The sequence below is a fragment of the Penicillium crustosum genome (assembly GCF_028827405.1).
Source record: "Penicillium crustosum strain IBT 35664 chromosome Unknown utg000003l_segment0_segment0, whole genome shotgun sequence".
Taxonomy (NCBI): Eukaryota; Fungi; Ascomycota; class Eurotiomycetes; order Eurotiales; family Aspergillaceae; genus Penicillium; species Penicillium crustosum.
The window spans coordinates 4,560,953-4,578,389 of record NW_026623124.1 but is presented as its reverse complement, the minus strand read 5'-3'; the positions used below and the strand labels follow the sequence as shown (position 1 = coordinate 4,578,389).

Sequence of the window (17,437 nt, the reverse complement as noted above, 5' to 3'; positions counted from 1 at the left end):
ATATCCACAGCTAGGTATTACGTTTCCCGCAAGCTTCTGGGAACCAAACCTTCTGGTGTGGCTGGGCATAATCGCCTTCCAATGCGCAAGAGCTTACTGTTGTTGCCCCGTTCGCAACATATGACCCTGGCATATCCCGGGTATCATGAACATACTTTCCTTTCGGCAACCCTAGGGTATTTCTCGTTGGGCTCCTCATTGTTTGCGGCCTCGCTGCCCTCCCTGACGGGAACTGTCTATCTAGCCTAGACTAACGTTTCTTTCTGCTGTATTATCTTTTCCCTAGATTCATAACCCAATTTGAATTCAAATCCATCTGTTGCTACTACTACTTCGTACATTCCAAACATCTTCATTCATACGCCATATTTCTCTCTTGTTATAAATTTCCCTTGGTTACGACCATCTACTGAATGTTTTTGATCCTCCCCGATTATATGTTTATATGTTCACTCAAACTCTAGGTAATATCCCAATAGCAAAAGAATTGGCTAGTTGGATCCTAGCAGCCCTCTTCACAATACAAAAGCTGACTAACCACATGCTTACTCATCAGACACGGCGTGGAAGATCGGTGGAGTCATGGGCTTTATTCCACCGCTTGACAGTTATGTGTTCTCCCCGCTGAGGTATCTGGGCGCGAGCCAAATCTAGAATGCTATCACCATGGCTCGGTCGGACCATTCAAAAAGTCGCTCAAGGGTCCTCCCGAGGTCAAAGTTAGGATGCAGAACTTGCAAGTAGGTGCTAGCTTCCCTTTTCCATAGACAGAGTTTCATATTGAGCGTGTCGTAGAATTCGACGAGTCAAGTGCGGAGAAGAAAAGCCTAGCTGTGTTCGATGTACCAGCACAGGTCGCAAGTGTGACTTTGCAGACACACAGTCCTCTTCTTCTTCTTCCCCAAACTCGGTCATCACCAGCCCCTTATCATTATCACCAAACACCAACACGGTGTGGCGAGAGCGTCGTGCATTTGCTTACTATTTTGAATGTGCTGCCTCCTCCATTGGTGGTGGATTGGATGTTGATTTCTGGCGCACTGTTGTCCCCCAGGTTTGCCGCTATGAACCTGCCGTGTGGGATGCCATCATCACCATTAGTGCGCTGTTTGAGCGTCCCCAAAAATGCCTGGATCCCGTGCCACAGCGCCATGATAACTCTGTTTCTTTTACTAAAAACCATCAAGATGCTTTGGGCTGGTACTCGCGCTCGGTATCTGCTGTTCGCCAGCGCATCGAGCAGGGTAGCGTAGACGCCTTTATCGGACTGATTAGTTGCATGCTTTTCATCTGCATTGAGGCCATCCAGGGAAATGCAGACGGAGCAATGCAGCTTTATCATCAAGGTGTCCAGCTCATTGCCGCTTTGCGTCTCCAAATAGCACCTGCGGCTACGAATAAAGCTTCGTTGCTGGAGGATACTATTATCCCGCTCTTCATTCGGTTGGGAACATTCGCTCTTGCCTCCGGTGGGGATCCCGTGACCGCTTTACTAAAAGACGCTGAAGATGCCTCGGGGGAGCAGTTTGACTCACTCAAGTCTGCTCGAGAGGCGATCGTTCTCTTAACAATAGACATCCCATCCTTTGAACGCACTTGCTACAAGCACCTAAACCAGGCGGATGTCTCGCATGTGCCCGAGGAATTCTATACTAGACGATTCAGTTTAGCGGCCAGGTTGAGGAACTGGCGTACTGCCTTTGAGAATTTGATGACAGTTGGTCGCACTAAAGACATTTTATCGCTGCAACAGATTGGTACTGGGGCCCTTCTGTTGAGTTATCATGAAATGTTGTATGTCATGCTCGAGACCTGCACATCATTGTCATTCATGCAATTCGACGCTTATCTACCAAACTTTCAAACTATCGTTGAACAATCTGCCATTGCACCTAAAGCCTCGGTGCGACCAGATGGTACCCAACCACCGTTTACATTTGACCTCAATATTGGTCTTCCGCTTTGGTTCACCAGTCTTCGATGCCGCGAACCGCATACCCGACGTATGGCACTGGATTTACTTCGTCAAGCACCCTCGGTGCAGGGGTTTTACCAGTGCTCAATATGGGCAGGCGTGGGCCAAATAATCATGGAGCTAGAAGAATCACACCCAATGTCAATGAATGCAGTCCATCCTACACCCAATTTCGGCGCATTGAATTCAACAAACGGACCAATTTCCAGCTCCGAAATTGTCGTAAGTTCGTATTCTGCTCATGCGGAAATGAGACCGAACATACCACTAGCACTGCTTATCCCAGAGGACGCACGTATTGGACCCATTGCTGCTTTTCGGCCAATGGATGGTTTCCCCCTGGAACCACAGAGGCAGATATCGTGAAGTGGAATCGGGGCCCCGATCAAGTCTTTCTGCGATTTTCCCAGAGGGAGCGCAGTTTAACTGGCGATCCTTGTCAGATGGTGTACAAATACATTCCTCTTGACTTTTAATCATAGTACCACTCGGTCGATGTGAACTGAGTGTATTATTGATCCATTTGACACAGAGAGTCTCCAATCTTTGGTACATAATATTATATCCGTTTGTTCCAACTAATCTTCCTACTTAAATCCCTCATATATGGCCTGAATTTGTAGAGCAGGGTAGTCCAGCTCTGAATCTCCCATCCTTCGGGAGATCGTAGAGAAGAGGTTGTAAAAAGTAGTAAAATTGCTGATTGAAGTATCTTCCTGCAAACCATCTGGCATCAAAACTTCCACTATGGAGGTGGTTGGAATAATCAAGTCCTGACTTTGATAGCGATTGTGTGTACTACGTAGAGCTCAGCGGATTCCTTTCAGGCGCGATCTTTGCTGACATATGCATGTAGCTTTGCACAGGTGATCGTCTGCATGTTAACTTGTTTTATCAAGCCAGTTCCTAGAAAGTACATATACTTGCTATTTGGTGGAATCTGTCGTTCCTTCCTTTAGCCATCATCGTCAGAATCACATCATGCGGTAACCACTATCAACGTCACTTGCTTTTCCAAGAAGGTTCCAACCACCTGGTAAGGCGAGCTGGCAGCCAAATGCTGCAGCTGGCTAGTGTGTTGCAAACGTCCGCGAAAGGAGAGGATTGAAGGGAATATGGAAATGCCTGTAACCTATACATACGAATAGCCTGGGGCTCCGGCCACGTGAGCTTCCACCATATCACTGCAGTCATCGTGTCTCTTAGCACAAGAAGCTCCTAACACCATTTAGAATACTACCAAGTCTAGCGCTCTATAACAACATATCCTTACCACACAGCCTTGCAACCGACGACTCGTTCGACTACGCCATACACCCAGCTGCCCATCGGGAAGCCTTCTCAGTCGTCTTATCATACACAGGGAAACTTAGAATGATATATACCTTCTACTTCGGCCCTTCGGGGGATCTGACAAAATCCACTAACATCCTAATAATTTATAACTCTATATCAGATGCCTTGCAAAATGGGTAGAGAATGAACTGTGAGCTGAAGCGTTGAGATTGGTAAGTCTTGAACACTCTCTGCGAAAATAGAATTGCTACGCCTACACAAGATAATATCACTAGCAAAGTGTGACAAATACCATAATTATCATAGGAACTGGGATTTGCTGACGTTTAGTAGAACTTTAGGAGTTGCCTTGCTATAAATTAGCTTCCCCCATCGTCTGTTCTCCTTTTCTCTTTCCTAGCACACAAACAACCACTTTTTTTCCTTTTCTCAACCTTTTCCATCCATTTCGATCCGGATCTCCTACTTCGCAAATTAACCGCAACTTTAACCAGCAGACATGGTACTCATCGGCACTTTGAAGAGGGACCGCTCCAGGCCCTTGCCATTTCCATTGCCCTTTATAACGCGTTCTGCTGCCATATTGGCCGATTCCATGCGCCACGGAAAGGTATCGAAAGACTGCCATGACCTTAACTCGAAGGTCAAGCCGCCTCTAATGTGTCCTCTGTCGAGGCCTATTGTCGGCTATGGCTCAAATTGAGGAAGTGGAAGCCATCTAAAACACCCTGCATGTACATGAATACAGTTCATAACTGATCACGACCACACTCGCGCTCACCGAGAAGTGTTTGGGCTATTCATTTATCAGCTGAGCTTGACCGGTCACATCAGTATGCGCGACGTCTTCTTCGGATACCACCGTGAGCCCTTGCGTGGGAATTGCTCGACAGCCTTTGATTTATTGTCACATACTAGTCATATGTACATTACTGGAATCTTCATTCAGAGCAATGAGTGGAGAGAATCGGTTTCCTATAATATTACTTCTCAGATGTATTCTTCCATTTTCTTTCTTAAGCCACCTTGGATAATACAATACAGATATATCTATTCGAATACAAATCTAGCTCGATCTTAAGATGGACAAGGTACGTGTAGCTGTTGAACGTTCTTTGGATAGTCCTCCCATATCAACCACTGTTGAATAAATGTTAACTTATAACTGAAAATGTATAGCAAGATCAATGCACCGAGTTTATGGCTCGTCTAAGGGAATTAGCCTCTCCTAATTGCGGGCTGTCCTTACCGAAAACATGATCTCCACAAGAAACACCAACAACCAATTTCGCGACTTCATGAACTATTCGAGAGGGTGTGAGAGTTCAGGACCTCTAATTCACTGTCGAGTACAATAACACTTGTGCTCAGCAGGCAGAGGTCGAGCCCTTGCTCGTCAGCCTATCCATCTCACATTCAAGTGATACTTGTTATTGCTCCTTTTTGGAGCTTATCTCCTAGCCTCTTAGCGCTCGGGCTTCTTTATGCAAATACAATTAGTATAGATTCTATGCTTCCTCTAGATTTTCTTACAGTAACTAAATAGCAACATGGTGTAACAAATCGGCCCCCATAACGGAGGCGATTGCAAGTCATTAACGTCTTGTAGGCCGCTGCGTGGAAGGTAAAACGTTTCCCGTAAAGTTACCTTCTCGTTACCACCTTAACTGGGAGCTTTTTTCAACTACTCTTCCTTCCGCTCTTGTTTAATAAGGGATCTACCCCGTCATGAATGAACTTACCTAGCCACACACTTTGTGGGTCCCTGAGCTGATGGCAGGGCCATTCCTATAATATTTTTCTTGCCATCTATTTAAATAACGAGAAACTATCTAGTCATATCTGAAAGCCCAGGGCTTCAAGCTAGCTACAGGCTAATAATAGGCTGTCTAAGCGTTGAGGCGAAACTGTATCTAGGTAAATCTCGAGATCTGTTTGCTGTAGAATCCTATATTCTCCACGGCTAACAACGTAGTGTGAGAAATGGACCACATCACAAAGGAGCCCACGTAGTCAAACACCCTGTAGGGCTTTCACTATAAATTTGTTCCTGTCATCTACTTTCCTTTTCTCTTTCACAAACGACATCCAACCAAATTTCAATCGACTGGGTCTTGATCTTATCTTCTTAGATCCAAACAGCCTTTTAAAATTTGAACTGCACCACCCAAGATGGATGAAGCAACTATGGTAGGTCTCAACAGAAGTTATTTGGATAACTCTCACATATTGGTCTCTTCGGCTGAATGATAATTCATATCTGAGAATCTCCAGGCAGATAATCATGTCGACTTAGTCATGCGAGATGCGGTATTGTTTTCACGAGAGGCTCGTCTCCATGCCGCCCTCCGGTCTAACTTGAATGCCATACATATCGTCCAAAATGAACTGCGACTTTTACTGTCTCTTAGCGACCAACAACGCCGCTATTTAAACTCGAATGTTGAGCAGATGGGGGTTCATTTGGAGGAAATGGGGGCTCATCGCCTCCAGTTGTGTACCGATTACGACCACACTCGTGCTCAGCGCGCAGATATCGCGGAACTTATTCATGAGCTGCTTAGCTTTTAGAATTGACCGAATGTCCTAAGGCAGTCATGGATTCACCTTCAGTTACGCATCAAATACTTGTTTCACATTCTAGCCATCCTCCTAGCATATCACGGTATGGCAGTCTTCCAGGATGTGATTCAAGATCATGGGCATTAAAATATAAATTAGGTAGAACTCGAGCTTCTTTGGTGGTATGGATACGCTTTAACTATCTTTTTAAACTTCATCCACAACCACCTGCGTGAACGTGACATCTGGCATGGGTTGATGGTACGTCCCGATATGAACGAAATGCTCTTTCTATAAATTTGCTCTTTCCGTTTTATTTTATTTTCCTCTGTCCCAACCCACATCACTCAATTTCAATCGACAAGGCCTTGATTTTATCTTCGTCCATCTAAGCCATATACCTCTCGCTACCATTCCAACTTCGAACTTCATCCTCTAAGATGAATGAAGAAACTGTTGTAGGTCTGATAAAATTACGTTGCGCGGCGTTTGGCGAATTAATCCAGTTTTAAACCAGCTTCTTGTTTATTCTTCACTTTTTTCTAGCATAGCACGATATAATAGACTGTAAATATATAATAGGATACCATTAGCACCAAGACACATACTAAGTGAAATGCCAGCTTCTCAGATATTGTAGGTACATCTTGACAAGCAAGTACGGCGACTGTTCTTTTAGACTTCTTTAACAATCACTTGATTGAATGCGGTATCCGGCTTGGGCCACATCCCGGAGAACGAAAGTCATGATAATCATTTGATATTTGATCATATTCTAAAGAAGTCTCAACACGGATAAGTTGATGGACTAGTTTCAGCCTACACTTCAATGGGCTTTAGATATCGTAGGCGTCGAGTAAAATAACATACCATTCCTATATATTCGCTCCTTCCACCCATTTTCCTTCCTTTTTCAGCCCATCCAACTTACTCTACCGGGAATCTCATATTCATTTGAGAAATATATCCAATCGCCCTCGTAGCATTTTCCGCTGTGTCTTTGAATACTATCACTGCGAACTCATCTCCACCTCTCACAATGGATTAAGTACGTGTCGTGTGCACCGTGGAAATGTTTGAGTTTAGAACTCAAACATGTATATGTTAATCACTTTGGGATGAATGCGAGTCTATATCTGAGGACTGTAAGAGGGAAAAATACGCGAGGTTACTCGCGCGCCACACATCACTAGCCTCTCACGAGGCTCAACTCGGAACCTGTGTGGAAGTCTACACCCCACTATGTGAATGATATACTTGACATACGCTAATACCAGTCCTCCGATACGAGCAAACAACATGGCAGTAGTACTACCAGGGGCTACGAGGACGTATACCACGGCCAATCTGATGGACTGATCAGCGAGTTGGGGAAAGGCTTTCGACCTTCATTTTGCCTTTCATCTCGAACTACTCCCATTCTGTGTATGTGCTGGAGGCTGGGTGGGGCTTCATAATTTTGGAGGGGTAGTTGTATATGTTGGTTCGTAGCCGCGGCATGCTTGATCGGCAAGGATGGATTCGGCCTTATGTGGGATCTGTTGAAGCCTATTTCTCGGTATTTCAGAGTATATCAGATCCTTGGCCTGTAGGAGCGTTTTCTCCTTCTATATTCCGCTCTGGTTTTTCTCGACTGACCAAGCCCATAATTATTCGCCTTTTTCTATCGCCCTCATTTGTGTTAAAAATGAACTAAAAATGAACTCAACACTGTGTTAGAATTGTGCCACTGAGAAAGGCTGGTTCCACACTTGTGCACGCGAGCGAGCACCCACTTCCGTGTCGATCCTTTGAGGAATCCGATGCGCCTTCCTAGAGAGGCACGATCATGAGCCGCCCTACAACCCCACAAGATAGCCACACACGCTATCTGTGGGAATACTCCGGCTCACGCGATACTCGCGGAAGAATAGATTTTACATGCGGATGTCTTGATCAAGAGAAAGCTGTCGGGGAAGAGCTGTGGGCTCGGGGAATCAGGCTGAGAGCTGAGCATCGTCACATATAGACCCTGAAGGCACATAAACAAGTCCAAAGCTAGATTGACTAGCTTGGGTGATGATCCCCATCCATCTTTGTGCTTGGACCTATTGAAAATTGTACTTTGGGACCAACACTGTCAACACAGTCGACACTCTGGCCAATAGGTTAGCTGAAACTCGCAGAAGAAATCACAAAAAGGATCGGCACATAAGCGAGAAAAAAGAAAAAGAAATATATCATCCCGCCCTCAATCACTCTGTACACGCTCTTCAGTATTCCGTACATGCCTTCAGAAGCGGGTCTTATTTCACTTGATCTATGTACGCCTGGTCAATTTTCGGATAGCCGAAGCCAAGGTATATATTACGGTTGTGGGTAAAACCCTAGCTTAAACATAAAATTCTCTCTAATTTTCTCCAATTTAGGTTGTCCGGCCATTTCAATTAATCATGCAACTTCCTCTGATAGGATGGGAATAATTTACCAGTGGATTCTGCGTGGATAAATGCGTAATTTCCGATCGACAAGGAAAAGTGGCGTGGGCCGGCCCACGAACGCACGAGCACATAGGATCTTATCTTTTTTGTTTTTTTTTTTCTGTTAACCGCCAGTAGCAGTAGAGAGGGCACTAGGGATCAAATCTCCACATGTCCAGGAACAGCCCCTGCAGTATGTGACTAGTTAGTTTCCAGTTAGTCAATGGGAAAATACGAAATCCGACTTCGGTGCTAATTTACTATAAGGGCAATTATTCCCTGTTTTGTCCACATGTGGTCCAACCTGATTTAGTCCGACATCTGGACAATTTTGACTTCTAGAGTCAACCATAATGGGTGTTCGCCCTTTAATCCGAAGAGCGCGAATTGTGTTCCGCCGCATGTCGACTGAAGGCGATGATAATGACCACCTCGCACAGAACATTGCCCATGATGCTAAAATGGGGGGCGCACGGAGCCCCGCTAGCTCCGTGGCGCTGGAAGAGATACCTGATGGGAGTGCCCAGCATGGTGTTCAAGATGTTGAGGCCGTGACGATGGCATGGTCGAGGGGTACGCTGATCGCAGTCTTTATCAAGTATGTTCCCAATCACTGTGTTTTGTATCGCGGATTCAATACCGTGATCAATGTTCCGACAGATACTAATATCATGATTCCGACAGCATTTGGTTCCTTTATTTTGCGAATGCGTTTCAATCTACGGTTATCGTTACTCTGAACCCCTATGTGACAAGCTCATTCAAAGCACACTCGCTGTCCGCAGTTCCCACAGCTCTGGGGGACGTCTTCGCAGCTGCAACCTATCTACCTGTCGCAAAAATGATGGATGTATGGGGTCGTGCAGAAGGGTTTCTCTTGATGGTCATATGTCTAACCATCGGCTTGGTTCTCATGGCGAGCTGTAATAGCTTTGAGATCTACTGTGCTGCCAACGTGAGTTCCAAAAATGTCATGCTATTTAGTATCCAATGCTAACTGGCATGTAAGGTCTTCTACTATACCGGTTTCTACGGTATCGAGTACGCAGTCGATGTTATGACAGCCGACGTTTCAACCCTGAGAAACCGTGCTTTCGCCTACGCCTTCACTTCCTCCCCATACATTATCACGGCATTTGCGGGACCAAAGGTAGCGAACGAATTCTACCAGCAAGTTTCCTGGAAATGGGGCCTTGGGTGCTGGGCAATCGTCGTTCCTATAGTGTCCGCCCCGCTATACATTATGCTGAAGTACAACCTGCATAAGGCGGAGAAAGAAGGCTATCGGATCAAGAGGCCGAGTGGTCGGACGGTGATTGAAAGCATTCGTCATTGGACTATTGAGTTTGATGGTAAGTACCCTGCTTTTTGATTCCTATCCTCGACGAGAGAAGGCAAGACCTAATCTAAAGTACCAGTCTTGGGAGTCGTCCTGTTCACTGTAGGTCTTGTGTTGTTTGAGCTTCCCTTCGACCTCGCCCATTACGCCCCCGATAATTGGGCTTCTGGCTATATTATTGCCATGTTAGTTGTCGGGTTTTGTATGCTTTTCTTGTTCGCGATTTGGGAAAGGTGGCTGGCTCCAGTGCCTCTGTTTGAGTGGCGACTTCTTACGGACCGCACTATTGTTGGTGCAGTTCTCCTAGATGCAACCTACCAGCTCTCGAACTATTGCTGGAGTTACTACTTCACATCCTGGCTGCAGGTTAACAACGACCTATCCATTACCACTTCCAACTATATCGTCAATATCTTCGATATGGTCTCTGGTGTGCTGTTGCTGGGCACGGGTTGGCTAATCCGGAGAGTTGGTCGTTACAAATGGACTCTATATATCGCCATTCCCCTCTATACCCTCGCACAGGGCTTGATGATATACTTCCGCCAGCCTAACATGCATGTTGGCTACCAAGTTATGTGCCAAGTCTTCCTCGCTATTGGTGGCGCAACCTTCATTCTTGTGGAGCAGCTTGCTATCCTGGCGGCTGTCGACCACCAACACGTCGCTACCGCACTGGCTGTGTTAAATGTGGTTGGCACTATTGGCGATAGTGCGGGTCTTACCATCAGCACCGTCATCTGGCAAAACACATACCTGAAAGCTCTTCTCCGGTACCTCCCGGACTCGGCTTTGCCAAATCTAAACAATATTTACGAGGATCTCGTCACACAACTGAGTTATCCTGTCGGAAGCCCCACCAGGCTGGCTATCCAGAAGGCCTACGCCTACTCCGAGCTTCATCTACTTTCTGTCGGGTGTGGTATTATAGTTCTGGCAATTCCATGGACAATTTTGATGAAGGATATCAATTTGAAGAGGAAGCCGCAGGTCAAGGGGACAGTCTTTTAGGAAGACAACTAGTATAAGATAATATATAAAATTTTACACGCCTCGGAATGGAATTCTTCAACCTCTACTACATTTGCCTATGGCCATAAATAAATTATTATTAAACTACCTCAGCATTGATAGTTCTAATTTCTAAATGTGGGATCTGACCGCGTGGCTCAGACGGAAATAAATGACGTGGCGGGGTCCTCTTTCGAGTTTACCAAGGTTCCCAGTAAGTTTCGGATCAGATAACTCAAAACTCTCCGATCCTGGCCCAAAGCGGTTAAAGGCGGGTCAGTGGCAGGAGCGGCTAAGGAAAATGCCGATGGTCGGTTGCCCATTTGTACGAACTCAACCCGAGGTCGGACGATGGGTCGGGGTTTTTTTCTAGGACCAGAAATCAACCTCAACTATTATTATAAGTGGGGTGCCTCGTTAGCACACTGACTGGTGCAGTGGAAATACCCCACTACCCAAATGACATTATCAATCTCTCGGCCTTGCCCTTGACCGCAGTTCAGACATAATGCCATGTGACCACAGCAATCCAAGCAGATGTGCGGCTCGAATGACAACTGATTTAACTCTTCCATGGCTTTCTCGTCGCGATGGATCAGGCAGACACAAAAGAGCGGAGGGACTCTGGATCCCACGACGTCACACCTCCGGAGAAACTCGTCCGCGAGTACGACGGAAGCGTGGAGGTTGTTAGGGCCGGAACTCTCGCTGCACTGGTGGAAAATTTGACGCGCCACGACAAGCTCGATGGTTCCTTCAACCGAATATTCCTCACCACCTATAGGCATTTTACCTCGGGAGCAGAGCTCCTTGAGCTCCTCATCGATCGATTCGACTGCTCGCCTCCCGTGTTAAATGCCACTCAGACTACAGAATGGGTGACCCAGACAAAGCCACTGATTCGATTACGCGTGATAAACGTTCTGAAGCAATGGCTCGAACATTTCTGGTCTGAGCCTGAAGGCATTGATACAGATCGAAATTTGCAACTACTGCAGTCATTTGCAAAGCGCGCCACGGATGCCACCGAGACAAGCGCGACACAACTGCTCACGATAATTCAGCGCCGACTTGCCGGTTTCGATTGCAAAAGAAGATCGCTATCATCCATCTCAACCCCGCCGAAGCCAATTCTACCACGAAAATTAGACAAACTTCAGTTTCTCAAAATCGATGCCACGGAGATCGCCCGGCAGCTGACTATCATGGAAGCACATATTTTTGGCAAAGTACAACGAGTCGAATTGTTAAACAAAAACTGGCAAAAGAAAGAGGGCTCCAGTGCACCCGAGCTAGCTCCAAACATTAGGGCCTCGATTCGGTATTCCAATCAGCTCTCTAATTGGGTCGGAACCCTAATACTCACAGAATCGGATTTGAAAAAGCGGACTCAGGTGATAGGGCATTTAGTCAATGTGGCCAATGTACGTTGTAATATCTAACTATAGCTCCACCCTTGTTAGTCTTCCTGTATGCTAATTTTCACCTATTATAGGCATGTCATCAACTCCAGAATTACTCCGCGGTAGTCTCAATCTTGGCAGGCTTGGAAAGCGCACCTGTCTACCGGCTTGCTCGCACTTGGGCAATGGTTACCGAACGTAGTTGCAACACGCTAAGGCCCTTACAAGCCATGATATCCAATGCACACAATTACCAGGCATACCGTGACACATTGCGGGTTGCAATGGCACCATGCGTTCCATTTCTCGGTCAGTTCTATCCCTAACTATTCAAGTTCTCGGTGATTAACCATTCAACAGGTTTGTTTTTGAAAGATTTGACGTTCATTGAAGATGGGAACCCCGCTACGACACCGGAAGGACTCATCAATTTCCACAAATATACTATGCTAGCATCAACCATCCATGAGATTCAGCGTTTAAAAGAAGCACCTTACGCTTTACGACCGGTGCCCGAGTTGCAGGAATATATTGCGACTCAGTTGCAATCGGCTGTCGATTTACATGACATGTGGGATAAAAGTTGTGCGCTGGAACCTCGAGGCCGGGATCTTGGAAATAGACCCCGGGATTTATATACCCCCACAGGAGGCATGTTCGCGTCTATGGTAGTCGCCTGCATGGTCCTGGATGACTGATTGATTGATGACCTTCAAACTATAAAATTCTTTGTTTTGCCATGTGGCATTGACTAAGCTGAAGCTAGCTAGTGCAGATCTTCAGTTTTAACAGCCTTCAATGGGAGTACTGTAGACTGTAGGACCGGCGGTCTATCAGATGAATGTACAGCATGGAGCCTCCCGTGTCCCTAGCTGTTTTTGTATTCTCACGATGCAGACCGTCAGGGGATTACGAGCTAGCCAACATCCGGGCGCGGGCTCACATCCACCATGAGAAAACTGAGCAAAGCTAATGAGGGAAAATGTATAACATGTCCTATGATCTTTTTCCCTCTGCCCAAGAAGATACTATAATGGGCCCAGGAAGGACATTTGCCCTATCATGCTAATCGGCGTCAATCCGATGTGCGGCTAGAAAAACACGTAGTATGGTCATTACACTCAGCACGATGATACGGGGGGTCGAAAGCTACGGTTAAACCATTCCTCATAGAATTAATTCCAAAGATCACAAACGAGGTCCGCTGTAAGATGCACATGCGGTGAATATGAGCTCCTTTTGGTCGTAATTTCTTCCGTCTTAGGTCGTGGTTCGGGCGGTTGGTGTCTGAAATGTTGTTGGCTGTCTATCCTGTTCGCTATAATTAGGTTGCTACTAACCCTCCCCGAGCTGATTTATATCCATCTCGGGATACACAAACACAAAAGAAACTCCGGTGCTCGGGACTTATTGGGACCACCGAGCATGAGAAGCATTGGATGGGTCCGACACTTTAGAGGGCTCCGTGCATTACCTACCAAGCATCCATAATATTATCGGTAATTTTGCGTTTTAAATATGAGTGAAACGCGATATGCATACGCATGTGTCTGACGCTGAAATAAAAACTCAGATCTAATAAGCCATCGGATATGGTACGAAATATATATTGATTGAGCTCCGATGGGATATCATATTATCTATAAAACATCAGCTTTTACCAGGTCAGCTCCATGGTTAGATAATCAGCCTTAATTAAGGAGCCAAGCGTCACAATGCGTTGCCATCAAGTGATTTGGTTTATTTTCTTCGTATCAGCATCGCTCGGTAATCCAGTACCTTCGTATACATTGAAAGACGCTCAGGATATCCCAGGCATCTTTAACAAGCTATTTAATACATCCATAAGTCGCACTCCCTTCAGCAAGAACATATATCAAGGGCTATATCAGCTCGAATCCAAGATATCAGACATTGCTACAGGCAAAATCAATCCAGTCTCAACGATTGAAGAAGGCCTCTCAGTTCTTGCCTCAATTCCACACACCAAAAACCGAACAATCCTCCAACACGCCATCGACATAGTCTCCCTAGGTCTAGTCCCAACCAACATAGTCGACATCCTCAACGGCATAACAAACCACGAAATAAACTCCATAGCCAACAACAACTCAAAAGACCCAAGTCCACGAATCCACCCAACAAGATCATTCTGGGATGCACCCTACGACATCCCCGAAGAAACCCTCCGCAGCGCAATCCACATCCCCGCAAGCTTCTCCTACGGTAAAAACAACAAAATCCCCGTCCTCCTAATCCCATGAACTGCCAACCCAGCCGGAAGCACCTACTACTTCAACTACGCGAAGCTCTTCACGGCAAACCCACACACAGACCCAGTATGGGTCAATATCCCGGGCAATTCGCTAGGCGACATCCAAAGCAACGCAGAATACGTCGCATACGCAATCAACTATATTTCTGGACTCTCGCAGCGTCCTATCGGAGTGTTAAGCTGGTCACAAGGTAGCTTAGACGTGCAATGGGCGCTGAAATACTGGCCGTCGACACGAGCCGCGGTAAGCGATTTCATGGCTGTGAGCGGTGATTTCCACGGGACGCTTGTTGCCATGCTGTGTGCGCTTGCCAAGCCGTTTTGTCCGCCCGCTGTGCAGCAGCAGGGGTATGATACGAGGTTTATTAGGGCTCTCCGTGGTGAAGATGGGGATTCAGCGTTCGTGCCGGCGACGAGCGTGTACTCTGGGGATGATGTTATTGTTCAGCCGCAGAGTGGGGGATGGGCTTCTGCGGCGCTGGGGGATGTTCGTGGGGTTGGGGTTTCGAATGTGCAGGTGCAGGTTGCTTGTGCGGGACGTGCTGCCGGGGGGTCTTATTCGCATTCGGCTATGTTGGTTAACCCATTGGCGTATGCTTTGTTTGTTGATGCTTTGGTTCATGATGGGCCTGGGCGATTGGAGAGGATTGATCTTGGTGCTGTTTGTGGGGAGTCGATTGCACCTGGTTTAGATGTGAATGATTTTTTGGGGGTGGAAGCTGTATCGAATGTGATAGGGGTGCTTGATGTCTTGTTGTATGGATATAGTAATGGGAGCGAGGAACCACAGCTTAGGGACTATGTTCATCACGAGGAGAGTGTTGGGTTATGAAGGGGATGGACTACGGATTTGGGGTTAAAGGCAACATTATATTCCGTATTCACCCCAAGGGAAATCTATGAGTCCATACCGGACAGGAATCTATGATACATGTACAAGGCCAAATGCTTCCATTGGGTATTATTGGGTGGATCTCTAGAACGAAACTGCAAGTCCTTAAGAGATCATCACGGCAACAAAAAGCATACCAGGAAACCTCCCCGACGCCAGCCGGCAAGTGGCAACATAACAATGAGTATGAATATGAAGAAAACAAAACAAAAATAAAGTGGATATAGGACCCGGCAAGCAGACTGAAAAACGATGTGCCGCAAACAACCTTGGAAATAGCAGTTCATCGTAATTCGGGCACTCCATTGCATGGCCAGTGGCTATTCGACACTGTCACTCGAAAAAATGAGTTTCACGGCACAGTGTATGGACAGAGGCATGGCATGCAAGGGAGGAACTCGAAATGGGAGTCATCAAATTTGGTCAAAAGAAAATGTTAAATGGAAAGCGGGAATTTACGTAGGCTTTTCGCATCCAATGCGGCCCAATAGAGCTTTCCGATCACTCGGATCGAAAGGAACACGACCACGACCCCGTGCGCGCACCGATGCAGTGCCGTTGGACCGCCGACGGTCCAAGCCCGGGGCGTTCCCGGTTTCGAGGGCGTCAGTAGGAGCACCGTCCTTAGCGGCCAAATGTGCTGGAACGTGGGATGTGGACTGGTTTCCCACTTCCGTTTCATATTCATCTTCCTCGTCACTGCGGGTGTCTTCGGCGTTACCGCCACAAATCACACCATAGGCAACGCGGACAATCATGCTAAACCACACAATGGAAAGTCCCTCAAGGATCAACAGGAGGGATAAGAACATCCATTTGAGAGTGGGGTTGAAGCAGATGGGGTTGTCCAAACTGAAGTATGGTCCAAGCATATATGCGAAGGCATTTGGGGCCTCCGCTGAAATGAACTCGCTTGTTGAACCGGTGTAACAGCCATAGGTGAGCTCGCGGGGGAGATCATAATAAACGGACCAGCACACCATGGGGTAGATGATGTGTCGGGTAATGAACCATGTACCCATGAAGAGGCCAAAGCCAATGTTGCAGGCTGTTTCGAACTTGGAGTACTTGAGAATCTTCGCAGACTATGGAGGCATTAGTAGCTGTTGAGACGTACTTGGACGAATGGGAATTGACGAACCGGTAACAAGAAGTCCACAATGTCCATGAGACAGAGTACAACATTGGACACATTGTACATGGCGTAGATGTAAGCAGAGCTCAGGAGAGCACTGGTAATAATGTGGTGGGAAAGCATCTGGACATGGTCCTTCCGTCTCTCTTCCACGTGGATCACGAAGATCTGCTGCACAAGGAATGCCAGCTCAACGAGAAGATACCACTTCATCAAACCAGACAAAGGACGGGCGGGCCACTGCGACCACATAGCGGCGAAATCGCCCCAATAGTATGACGTCTTCCACAGGTACTGCAGTGGTAGAAACAGTTAGTTATATATTCCCAGGTAAATAGGTGTGGGCCAAACATACCAATCCGACTCCCCAGATGAACGAATAGTACATAGCTTGCCAACCCTGCTCAGCGATGCGAACCGACTGCTTGCGCTTTAAACCACAAGCGCGCGCCAGTGGTTGCATGAGCCATTCAATAGCGATAGCGCGGATACCGGTGAGTGCAATAGCAGCACTGATGACGAAGTAGACATCGTCCCAGCCCTGCACGTATGAGTTCGAGGATTCGTTATAATAGGACAATTGGAAGAAGGGCTGGGTATATGGGCGGAGGGAAGGGTAGAGGTTATGCAGAGCCAGCAACATAGCCAGGATGGTCAAGGAGATTCCTATAGAGAAGCAGATTGGTGTTAGCGTTACCGGTATTATCAAGATGTGGGGGATTTCGCATATTCCGGAGATTGAATGAGCGCAGCGACTTTGTCAGATACAGGCCGTGCCTTTTATCTCCATATTATATCGAAGGATTGAGGTGTTTCTTCATACCGATCTGGTTGGCAACCACCCATTCACGGAACGTGGTCTCCTTGGCTGGGCGCAATCCACTCGGAGAGGAAACGTAGGCATTGCGCGCTTTCAGCTCTGGTAAAGGTTGCGATGGCACAACTGTGTCTGCCATGGTGGAGAGAGCACCAATAGTGTGGAGGAGATTCGAAATTCCACGGGGGGGCCGTGGGAGAGGAGCGAGGGCCGAGAGTAGAGTCGAGAACCGGGAATCGAGCCAAAATGATCAATGCCGAGATGGATGTGGGA

General features: G+C 46.9%; 7 protein-coding genes across 7 annotated transcripts; 5 read left to right on the top strand and 2 right to left on the bottom strand.

Moving 5' to 3' along the window:
- Positions 1–666: 666 nt before the first annotated feature.
- N7487_008812 (Zn(II)2Cys6 transcription factor domain-containing protein) lies at positions 667–2,341 on the top strand (the record flags this gene model as incomplete). Its single annotated transcript, XM_056876542.1, has 2 exons — positions 667–740; positions 796–2,341. The coding sequence occupies 2 exons, from the start codon at positions 667–669 to the stop codon at positions 2,339–2,341; spliced, it is 1,620 nt and encodes a 539-aa protein (XP_056728730.1).
- A 613-nt stretch (positions 2,342–2,954) lies between these two features.
- N7487_008811 (uncharacterized protein) lies at positions 2,955–3,169 on the bottom strand (the record flags this gene model as incomplete). The annotated part of the gene is given in 2 exon segments (XM_056876541.1): positions 2,955–3,100; positions 3,118–3,169. 2 exon segments carry the CDS (start codon positions 3,167–3,169, stop codon positions 2,955–2,957), a joined length of 198 nt encoding a protein of 65 aa, XP_056728729.1.
- Positions 3,170–5,443: 2,274 nt separating this feature from the next.
- Positions 5,444–5,842, top strand: N7487_008810 (uncharacterized protein; the record flags this gene model as incomplete). The annotated part of the gene is made up of 2 exons (XM_056876540.1): positions 5,444–5,461; positions 5,546–5,842. 2 exons carry the CDS (start codon positions 5,444–5,446, stop codon positions 5,840–5,842), a joined length of 315 nt encoding a protein of 104 aa, XP_056728728.1.
- Positions 5,843–8,645: 2,803 nt separating this feature from the next.
- Positions 8,646–10,642, top strand: N7487_008809 (uncharacterized protein; the record flags this gene model as incomplete). Its single annotated transcript, XM_056876539.1, has 4 exons — positions 8,646–8,890; positions 8,977–9,247; positions 9,302–9,644; positions 9,711–10,642. The coding sequence occupies 4 exons, from the start codon at positions 8,646–8,648 to the stop codon at positions 10,640–10,642; spliced, it is 1,791 nt and encodes a 596-aa protein (XP_056728727.1).
- Positions 10,643–11,232: 590 nt separating this feature from the next.
- On the top strand, positions 11,233–12,743 carry N7487_008808 (Ras-GEF domain-containing protein; the record flags this gene model as incomplete). The annotated part of the gene is made up of 3 exons (XM_056876538.1): positions 11,233–12,066; positions 12,138–12,354; positions 12,406–12,743. The coding sequence occupies 3 exons, from the start codon at positions 11,233–11,235 to the stop codon at positions 12,741–12,743; spliced, it is 1,389 nt and encodes a 462-aa protein (XP_056728726.1).
- Positions 12,744–13,760: 1,017 nt separating this feature from the next.
- N7487_008807 (putative lipase) lies at positions 13,761–15,152 on the top strand (the record flags this gene model as incomplete). Its single annotated transcript, XM_056876537.1, has 2 exons — positions 13,761–14,271; positions 14,323–15,152. 2 exons carry the CDS (start codon positions 13,761–13,763, stop codon positions 15,150–15,152), a joined length of 1,341 nt encoding a protein of 446 aa, XP_056728725.1.
- Positions 15,153–15,667: 515 nt separating this feature from the next.
- N7487_008806 (uncharacterized protein) lies at positions 15,668–17,303 on the bottom strand (the record flags this gene model as incomplete). The annotated part of the gene is made up of 4 exons (XM_056876536.1): positions 15,668–16,297; positions 16,354–16,641; positions 16,703–17,013; positions 17,171–17,303. The coding sequence occupies 4 exons, from the start codon at positions 17,301–17,303 to the stop codon at positions 15,668–15,670; spliced, it is 1,362 nt and encodes a 453-aa protein (XP_056728724.1).
- Positions 17,304–17,437: the final 134 nt, after the last annotated feature.